General features: G+C 31.9%; 1 protein-coding gene across 1 annotated transcript; it reads left to right on the plus strand.

Annotated features, from left to right (window-relative positions):
• Positions 1-7750: 7750 nt before the first annotated feature.
• On the plus strand, positions 7751-10393 carry LOC133305201 (pentatricopeptide repeat-containing protein At5g52850, chloroplastic). Its single transcript, XM_061505335.1, has one exon. The coding sequence runs from the start codon at positions 7751-7753 to the stop codon at positions 10391-10393; it is 2643 nt and encodes an 880-aa protein (XP_061361319.1).
• Positions 10394-11501: the final 1108 nt, after the last annotated feature.

The following is an 11501-nucleotide window of genomic DNA, read 5'->3' on the forward strand; positions in this document are numbered from 1 at the left end:
TATATATATATATATATATATATATATATATATATATATAAAGTTAACCCATTATTTGGAAACTTTGATGATGTGTCACTCTCTCCTTCAATCTCACATTTGTGTTCACACTACAAAACATTTAAGAAATTTCATTCTTTAGTAAAAAGTTAGAAATAAAAAATATAAAATAAAATCGAAATTTGGAAATAAATAAAATGGAAAATTATATGAACAATTTTCTGTTGCAGACAACTCATTTAATATCTCACTGCTTTCTACATTGGAATTTCTAAATTAATAATAACTCAACTCTTTTCAATTTTGAATTTATGTTTAAATTTCAATTTTGAAATTTTAACTTTGTGGGAAAACATTTGGAAAAAATTTGGTGGCAGACAGCTCATTTAATATCTCACTACTTTTCTTTTGTTGTATATTATGAGTAAAAAAGACCTCTGCTTGCGTCTATAAATAGGAACATTGGACAATTTTATTTTTTTGCTTGTGTCCAATATACAACTTTTTGCGAATTGCTTCTTTGAGAAAAATCGTTTCTTTCTTTTCTTTTTTTCTTCTTCCCAAATGGTATGTTTTCAAAAATGATTTTATAAAGGATCTTAATCCTACAAAGGAGGACTGAAGGATTAAAGTTAAGGTGGTTCGAGCTTGGAAGGTTCCTAATTTTCATCGTAAAGATTTTGACGACAATGTTGAGATGGTTCTGTTGGATGAATAGGTAGTGTTGATCGTTTTTTTAATATTTTAAACTTTTCCATCTCTGTTGTGATTTTAAATTTTCATGTCTGTTGTGATGATTTTTGTTTTCGTTGTTGATATATTTACTTTCACTTTTTTTGTAGGGTGGAAGGATCCATGCTACTGTTAAAGGAGAGGTGTATTTTATAAAAAAAATTGGAGTTGGATCCAATAGTGATAATTTCAGGCCAACCAGACATGATTATCGTCTGTATTTCAACTTGAGGACTGATGTTAGATCGATTGTTGATTCTAATTTTTCTGGCATGTATTTGATTTTGTTGATTCTGACATCACTGAGAAAGAATCATCTGACTCTCCTTATTTAGTAGGTAACATATTTTTCCTCGCTGCGGTTCATGATTGAATTATTGTGATTTTGATAATGAAATCAATGCAGCCTTCTTTGCTCTGTAGACGTCATTGGTTTACTATCAGGAATTGGGGAAGTTTGTGAGCATATATTTTCCGGTAGGAAAACAAAGATGATTGTATTGGAACTTGACAATCTCAGGTATTTAAAATGTTAACGTTGTTGAAACTCTGTTAACTAATATATTTCATGGGTAACGTTCTTCTTGCTACTACCAATATATAGGGGACACAAGCTGGAGTGCACTTTGTGGAAGCATTATATAGATGAGGTACAATTTTTTTTGGCAAACAGCGACACTCCTCATAAGGTGATAATAGTTCAACTGGCGAGGGTAAAGGGTTTTAGGGGTATTTTTTTGCTGCGTATTTTTGCTGCATATATGTGATTCAATGTTTAGCTTCGGTACTGTGTTATACATAGATTGGTACATGTATCTACATGTGCAATGTTTTGTATATTGGATAGGTAAAATCGGTCTAAGGAATACGAAATATACGACAAAGATGGTCATGGATTCCAAGGTGCCAGAGATTGTTGAGTTCAATAAATGGTGTGGTTATTATTCTTGAACTCATGAGTCATATTTTTTTGGGATATTCATTTATAGTGTTAAAAATACTTGCATTTTTGTCTTTCGTCTGATGGTGTGGAAAGTAATCTGAGATTGACTCAGTTGTCTACTCAGTCCTCGTATTCTTTTGAAAATAATTTTCTTAAAAGAGACTGAGAGAAAGCCAATCAGTGATATCTTATTGTCACTGTCTCCATATTATGAAGTTAGAATGCCATTCAGGGACTAACTTGTAGGGTAGATACAAGAGCACCTGACACACCGTTTAGGAATTTTTTGCATATAAAAATCATAGTTATTACGTCAGGCTTAAAACATCATGTCCTAATTGGTATCGGCTAAGAGCATTCACCCCATCAGATCATGAATTAAGTTAAAGATATTTTTTAGTATGCAGTTATGATTATATTGGTGATTCTGTAGGTAGGATGCTAAAACTTAAAAAAAAAATGATTATCCTATAGCAAGGAGAACGATTTCTGTTGCCCTCAAAGTTATTTGAGTTGAGCTGTTACCCAAGATTCCAGAAATTCTACCATTCGGGAAACTCGTTCGGATTCTAAAGAGAGATTGAGAGGGTGGAGCTCCGGATAGCTTGAAGGAGAGGTACAGTGTCGAGGAAAGAAAAAAATAAATAAATCCTTAAATCACGTGATCATTACTTCGTAATGGATCAGCATCGTTAGACTTTGTTTGGATTAATGGTTCAGATATAACGTAAGATACACTGGTGTGAAATGATTCTACTTCATATATATATATATATATATATATGGAAATAGTTTTCTCATTTTACATGAGGAAATTTTCTCATGCTACACTCACAATATATGAGTGGGTTCCATCTTGACTTTTTTGTCTTCTCACCTTTTTGTGGACCCCACTCAAGTATTGTGAGTGTAGCATGAGAAAATTTTCTTATGTAAAATGAGAAAATTAATTCCCATATATATATAGGATAAGGACCATTTTACATTGGTGTAAGATTAATAAATCTTACTCCAGATCACGATCGTTAATTTTCGTGCATCCAACAGTTATAATTTAGGAAGTTATATGAATTAATTAACATTAATTAATTATTAATTACACTATAAATGACAATCAATGATTTTCGTCCATCAACGGTTGAGATGCGGTGTAAGACTTGTTAGTCTTACGCTGGTGTTAAAAGAACCTACCCCTATATATACACCATTGTAAAAGTTATAGAGGCAGGATATTCTTACACCGGTGTAAAAGTTAGAATTCTTACACTCAATCTTGACAATTGATCCACTTGTATCCAATGACTCACATTACTAAAAAAATTAGAGTCCTTAAATATAAGTGGGATCAACAGACAATATTGAGAGTGTAACTTACACTGGTGTAAAATGATTCTGATCCATATATATATTTATATAAAGTTGTAGAAACTATGTTTAAAATATACATGTAATTAGAAGTACACTTTATATATGATAAGATTGGGCAAAAAAATTAATTTAATGTTTTTAATAAAATAATTATGCACTTATTACAGTTTTGGGAATAAAATAATTACGCATTTATTTTACGTTTGTGATTTAATATAAAAAATAAATGAAGATTTGATGTGTGATTTAAATTACAAAAATAATTTTTTTTTTTTATTATAAAATTTTTTTGGTTTGTGATTTAAATTAAAAATCAATTTAAAAAATCTGTATTAATAAAGGAAATAATTAAATAAATATTCTAAATCTCTAAGAAAGAAGGATTACCTGATTTAAATTAAAATTATATTTGTGAGAAATAAAATATATCAAATGAGATGTCATTGCGTAGATCTCGAAAAGTTATGTGGAATAAAAAAAAAATACCTGATTTGGATACCCGAGTCAAAAGTTATGGCCTTCAAAAGTTTTATAATTAAATTATTATTTTTTTGAAAAAAAAATGACACGTGTCAACACATGATGAGTGACGCCCAAAAGGAACGTCATATTGTGCCGTAGATCTGTGATTATTTTCAAAACTGTAATAAATGCGTAATTATTTTATTAAAAAGCATTAAATTAAATTTTTTACCGATAAGATTGAGTGTCGCTAGTATTATGCTTTTCTTAAATACAAGAAACGTTTTTTAACGTTTCATTGGTCAATTTTTCTTAAAAAATTGCTCTCGACTTGATCTTATTAAGGCAAAATCAATTTAGGATTTCTCCAAAAACAAAAATGATTAAGGATAGGCTTACGGCATAGAACAAACTTAAATTATCCAATTAAATTTGGCTCAAACAATTTTTTAAATATTTACTATTTGTTTAAAACTTTTGGTTATCTCAAGAATGAAATTTAAGGGGAAAATGCTGTTGTGATATTTGATAGGTTAAAAAATAATTCATATTTTGTCAAAATAAATTTAATATAAACTAGAGTTTGTTGATCAAGTCACGATTCAATACTTTTGGGTCGATGCAGCATGTGTCGTTTCTTATGTAATAAATCAAACATTGATTACGCCTATTCTTAAGAAAATTTCCTATTAACTTTTCAAAGATAATAAACCTAACATTGCATATTTTTATGTGTTTTTTTTTTTTTTTTTTGATAACATATTTTTATGTGTTTAGTTGCAAATATTATGTGTTGAACAATGATAAGGATAACCTAAATAAATTTGATGCTAAAGCCAACGAACACATATTTTTTGATTTTTTTTTTTTTTGTAAATACATATTTTTTGATTATTTACTTACTAGTAAGACATATAGAATTTATATAAAAGAATCATGACCATTGAAAAATCCATTCATGACTATTTCTTGTTTATCCAGTGAAGTTTTAGATCTTAGAATTTGATCTACTTAAAGAATAGTAAATTTGATTCTTAAGATTCACAACTTCTAAAAAAGTTTAAAAAATTCAAATCCAAATGTTGATTAATTTAGGTCTATTAGGACTTTGGAATTTAATTGATATTTATTATAAATAAATAAATTTTCCGCAAAATGTGAATCATCTTACTTGCTTCTAGGGGTGCTAAACGAGTCAGGGGTCTTTGGCTCGGCTCGTGAAGGCCTGAGCTTACATGTCTAAAATTGATTGTTGGACCCAGGCTTGAACTTGTATAAAAGCTCGTTTAATAAAAAGGCCTCAGGCTCCAATTCAAAAGCTCGGCCTTAGAGCCTCTCAGGTTTGCCTAATATATATATATTTTTTTTTATATTTTTTATACTACCTGTGATAACACTCTCTCTCCTCAATTAAGACCAAAGCTCAGCCCGTTAAGACCAAAGCTCAGCTCGACTCATTAACACTCCTACTTGCTTCTCTTAATTTTACTTTTTTCGATAAATACTTAGTACTATTAATTACCTATTCATATTTATTATTAATTTTGTTAATTATAATTTTTTTTAATTATGTCCATTAAACTTTAATACGCAAAGAAAAATATATTAAGTAAAAGAAAAATAAACGACAACACTACATTAAGTAAAAAAACATATAATTTTTTTAGATAGAATAGAAAAACATCTAAACGCCAACACTATATAATTTTGTAATTAAAAATAATTAATTGAGATATAAACTAAAAGTGCAATAGCCGCACTTATTAAAGGTATGTAATCGTTTACGAAAAAAGAAAGAAAGGTATGTAATCTTTTGCTAGGGGACTCAGACCGGTGTTGACTTTTGAGTTTTTACAATTCAGTTTTCCTTGTAGGGACAATAACCATATTGTCATTTTTTGGGCAAAAATATATCTGATTGTCACGTCCGAAAAAATTTTGTCAAAATGTAAAGTCACAATCTCGCTGGTCTGACAAGTAGGAATGGATTGGACACGTGTCAGCGTTTAAATTGAATGGTCAACCATTTTCGCTGGACTGCCCAGCTAGAATGACAGGATGCTGAAACGTGGTAAAAGTACATGCATTCTCTGGATGTCTGTATTTTTGTCATGTGTCAGCATTCTGTCATTCTAGCTGGGCAGTCCAGCGAGAATGGTTAACCATTCAGACGCTGACACGTGTTCAGTCCATTCTCGCTCGTCAGACCAGCGGGATTGTGACGTAGCATTTTAGCAAAAAAATTTCCAGACGTGGCAATCATGTAAATTTTTATTAAAGGGGTGGCACAATGGTCAATGTCCCATTCCTTGTATTGTATTTGGAAACACGAAATAAATAATAAATTAAGGAGCGTTTAGTAGGAGAGAAATTTTTTTTGTCCGGAAATCTCGAATTTCATAAATATGATTTTTACATTTAGTTTACGATAATATCTTAAAATTAAAAATTTAAAAAAATTCAGTTTTCCGGGAATCCCCGATAATCCCGCGTATCAAAGCCCTAAGGGTTTTCTAAGAATTATTTTGTAACGTTGTAGAGATTCGTTTTCCATACTTATCTTTTTTCTTTTTTTCATAAATTATGGGTCCCACGTAATATTATGTTAGGAAACTTTACCATGTTATGTTGCATGACAAACAAAAACCCCATAAATTAATCTAAAAAGGAAAAACAACAAAGAAAACTATTATAAAAAGGATTTTATGTTTATCATTTAACATAATATAACTTCACTTTCCTACACACACATTAAAGAGGTGTGGTCCACATATTTTTCTTTCTCTTTTATCATTCCACTTTCTCTCTCTTTTTTGATGTGAGAGTTGAAAATAACACTTACATTATATTACATAACACTAATAAAACCCATATAAAAAAACTGCTACTTGCAAAATTATTAGTGTGAATTTAATAACAATTTTGCACCTCTTGATTAGAGGGAAGCTTCCTGTTTTCACACTGTCCCACTTGACAATTTAAATATGAACATAATGTAAAATGTTTTTTTTTTTTTGGGTAAAATCTGCTTTATCAATATTATGGGGCAATTTTTGCCACGAGCAATATCCATAGTAAATACTTTGCTATATTTATCATTGTAAAGACAAAATTAATTTAGGACAGGTTTATGGCATAAAATAAACTTAAATTATTAAATTAAATTTGGCTTAAACAATTTTGATATATGTACCCCATCATTTAAAATTTTCAGTTATCTAAGGTTACAATTTATGAGAAAAATATGTGTTGATTGGTTTTTTTTTTTTGGTGAAGTGTTGATTGGTTATTTGTTTAGCAAAAAAATTACAAGTGTTTGATATTTTGACCAAAAAAAAAAACCTTAATTTTTTTTTTGGTAAACAAAAAAAACTGATAACTCTTCCGTAAACGGTGAACACTGTTATTTGATATCTTAATTATCTATTTATATTTGTTATTGTTTGCTTTTAATTATAATTTTCAAATTATTTGCAATTAAACATGAAAAACAAAGAAAAATGTAATTAATATAAGCAGAAAAATATTTATATTTGTTAGATACAATAGAATAATGACTATTTCTCCATTCTTTAAATGTTTTACTTTTTTATATTTGTGCCAAAATAAAAAAAAAGTTAACATTTTGAAAAAGTTACTAATAGTGTGGCAAATTACCTAATGCAGCAATAATTTCATAGTCAATGGATTTTCTTAACATAATTACATAAAAAATCACAATCATTTATTGATGAATTAATAGTCATAATTTTAATAATAAAATTTATAAAATGGGGTAGAAAAATAATTATTTTAATTGTTAATTTATGAATGATATGACTCGAAGTAGTTTTTTTTTTAAATGATCATTACACATAATAAATTTTAATTATTTATTGATAGATCAACGATGATGAATTAATTTAAATATTTTTATTTATTTATTTATAATTTTTATCACTAAATTTATAACCATCAATTTATCGTCAAATGATTAACATTCATAGTATAATCAAGTTATGACAAAATTAGATATGAATTGTAGATATATATATATATATATATATATATATATATATATATATATATATATGACATGAGTGGAATATTAAGAAATTTCACGTGCTTCCTTTGATCCACGTGGTTTTTGAACTGCTATTTAATTTGCAACTCCGTTTAAGGTTGCAGGCTATGCTACTTCTAAAGCATAGCAATAAGCTGTTGTTGCTAACAACGATAGTATCTCCCAAGAACTGTAACGTAGGCATGCTATGTAAAACAGCTACTCACAGTTTTTCTTCATGCCGCTTTCAAGAAACTTGCTTGCGGGTTCTTTCTTGCTGCAATTCACACTCCCTCAAGGAGGGAATTTGTGTTCATAGCCCCATAATCAAAGTGGGTCTTCAAGATGACTTGTATTTGAACAACAATTTGTTATCTTTATATGCTAAATGCTTTGGAATTGGACAAGCACGCCATTTCTTTGATGAAATGCCTTATAAGGATGTTGTGTCCTGGACTACGGTTCTGTCTTCTCACACCAGGACTAAGCATCATTTTGAGGCCCTTGAATTGTTTGACATGATGCTAGGTTCTGGTCAATACCCCAACGAGTTCACCTTGTCCAGTGCCTTAAGATCTTCTTCTGCTTTGGGAGAGTTTGAGCGTGGGACTCAAATTCATGCCTCTGTGGTAAAGCTTGGGTTAGAGCTGAATCCTGTTCTGGGTACTACTTTGATTGATTTATACACCAAGTGTGATTGTACTCTGGAAGCATACAAATTGCTTGCATTCGTGAAGGATGGTGATGTTGTGTCTTGGACAACAATGATATCTTCGTTAGTTGAAACTAGTAGATGGAGTGAAGCTCTGCAAGTCTATGTCAAAATGATTGAAGAGGGTATTTACCCGAATGAGTTCACATTTGTAAAACTTTTAGGCGTGTCTTCTTTTCTTGGTTTGGGAATCGGTTATGGGAAACTACTACATGCACACTTAATCAGATTTGGTGTTGAAATGAATTTGGTCTTGAAGACAGCCATTGTTGATATGTATTCAAAATGCAGACGGATGGAAGATGCTATTAAGGTCTCAAATCAGACACCTGAATACGATGTGTGCTTATGGACCACCATTATCTCTGGATTAACTCAAAATTTGCAGGTTAGGGAGGCTGTCAATGCATTTCTTGATATGGAATTGTCTGGAATCCTACCAAATAATTTTACATATGCTAGTTTATTGAATGCTAGCTCCTCAATTTTATCATTGGACCTAGGGGAACAGATTCATTCACAGGTTATCATTGTTGGACTGGAGGATGATATTTATGTAGGAAATGCACTGGTTGATATGTACATGAAATGTTCCCGCATCACAACAAATGCTGTGAAAGCTTTTAGAGGGATAATCTCACCAAATGTCATCTCTTGGACTTCTTTGATTGCTGGTTTTGCAGAACATGGCTTAGAAGAAGAATCTTTTCAGTTGTTTGCTGAGATGCAAGCATCAGGAGTGCAACCAAATTCCTTTACACTATCTACTATGCTTGGAACTTGCAGCAAACTCAAGTCTCTTGTTCAAACAACGAAACTCCACAGCCATATCATAAAAACCAAAGCAGACATAGATATAGCTGTTGGGAATGCTCTTGTAGATGCTTATGCTGGAGGGGGGATGGCGGAGGTAGCATGGTCTGTTATTGGCACGATGAACCAGAGAGATCCTATCACATACACAAGTTTAGCTGCAAGATTAAACCAGAGGGGGGATCATGAAATGGCATTAAAAGTCACCACTCACATGCACAATGACGAGGTTAAGATGGATGAATTTAGCTTGGCAAGTTTTTTATCAGCTGCAGCTGGTTTAGGAACTATGGAAACTGGAAAGCAGCTACATTGTCATTCTGTTAAATCAGGCTTGGAGAGATCCAACTCGGTTTCAAATAGCTTAGTTCACTTGTACAGCAAATGCGGTAGCATGCACGATGCATACATGGCTTTCAAAGATATAAATGAACCTGATGCTGTGTCGTGGAATGGTTTGATATCTGGATTGGCATCAACTGGACATATATCCTATGCTCTTTCTGCGTTTGATGACATGAGGTTAGCAGGAGTTAAACCTAATTCTGTTACATTCTTATCACTGATTTTTGCATGCAGCCATAGTGGTTTATTGGATCTGGGTCTTGAATATTTCCATTCTATGGAAAAAACATACCAGATAACACCAGAGTTGGATCACTATGTGTGTTTAGTTGATCTCCTTGGCAGAGGTGGTCGCCTAGAGGAAGCTAGGGGAGTATTTGAAACAATGCCTTTCAAGCCGGACTCAGTAATTTGTAAAACTTTATTAAATGCATGCAAGTTGCATGGAAATGTACCCCTCGGTGAACATATGGCAAGGAGATGTCTTGAGCTTGATCCATCTGATCCTGCAATATATTTGCTGCTTGCAAACTTGTATGACAATGCTGGACTCTTTGATTTTGGTAACAAGACTCGCTGGCTAATGAGAGAAAGAGGCTTAAGGGGAAGTCCTGGGCAGTGCTGGATAGAGATAAGAAGCAAGATTTATCTCTTCTCTAAAGGAGAGAAGATAGATCAGAATGAGATTAATGAAAAACTGGAGTCTCTTATAACTCAGTTTAAGAAGAGAGGGTACCCATACCACGAGAATCAAGATAAGTTATACCACTCAGAGCAATTAGCCGTTTCATTTGGTCTTCTTAATGTACCAACTATGTCTCCAATTCGCATAAACAAGAATTCACACATCTGCCCTCACTGCCATACTTTTATGATGCTTGTGACATATGTGGTTGGTAGGGATATTATTGTGAGGGATGGGAAGCGATTCCATTTCTTTAAGGACGGCCAGTGTTCATGCAGAGGTCACTCATAATGTGCAGGAACACTTCCTTGTTTGCATTTGCAATGAAAATTATTACCCTTTTGTAACAGAGAGAATGGACAATTACATGGATGGTCCTTAAACATGTTTAACATTTATTTTTAGATTTAGCTAAAATATTCCTTGCGTTATTTTTCTGTGTTTATGGTAATTCGTTAGGTTTCTACTCATTGTTCTAGCAATGTCAAAGGAACAAATTGGAGGTAATGGCTTGTTGGCGTGTCTCACATGGCCAACTGAGATGCGTTCGTAGTTCCAATCAACTTGCTATGCTCATCTGTTAATTTTTAAACCATTATTGTTTATCTTATGATTCTTTTGCCAACTTATATTCAGTCATTGCTTCATTTCATATATTTCTTTCATCCTGTTAGAATTGAATATCCACACAAATGCAAGAGACAACTTGTGTATCTACAAAAAAACTTTTCTTTTCTATTCTTGCTTTATTGCTCTCTTTTTTTTTTCTCTTTATCTACATTTCATACAAACTATCAAAGGCTATTTATAAGCTATAAAACTGACCAACATAACTCTACACATAACACCCTCATTACTTTATAACTGACTCATTAATATTCTAACTGACATAACTGAGTCATTAATGTCCACTAACACAAACCTAAGGACATGACTCTTCACCGGAAAACTCTTCACATTTCTATTTTCTATTTTCTATTTTTATCTCATTAAAATTTAACCCAACAAAACTCCCCCTTAAATTTTAATTCTTCTTTTTTGAATTTTCCACCGGTTGATTTTTTTCCGCGCTGCTGCGCTGCTTTCATGTTGCACTCCTTTCTTCAATTTTTTTTTTGTCTGGCGGTTCCTTCATTGGTGGAAGATAGACAGTCTTGAATTTTTCTCTGTCGACCTCATCCTCCAATATACTTCCACATCCATTCTTACACGTATGATCTTCACACAAGTCATCATACTGATCAGTATTTGTATCACTATAACGTCCCATTAGTTTTACAACACCTATGCCAATTTTAATACTTTCAGATTCAACATGTGCTACATTAATAGCACGTTGGGCCTCATCAACCACAGTAACCCCATCACTCATTGAGGACTGTTGATTTCCATCATCAAG

The sequence above is a fragment of the Gastrolobium bilobum genome, unplaced genomic scaffold (assembly GCF_033153095.1).
Source record: "Gastrolobium bilobum isolate Gb01-03AN ecotype WA unplaced genomic scaffold, APGP_CSIRO_Gbil_v1 utg14059, whole genome shotgun sequence".
NCBI lineage: Eukaryota > Viridiplantae > Streptophyta > Magnoliopsida > Fabales > Fabaceae > Gastrolobium > Gastrolobium bilobum.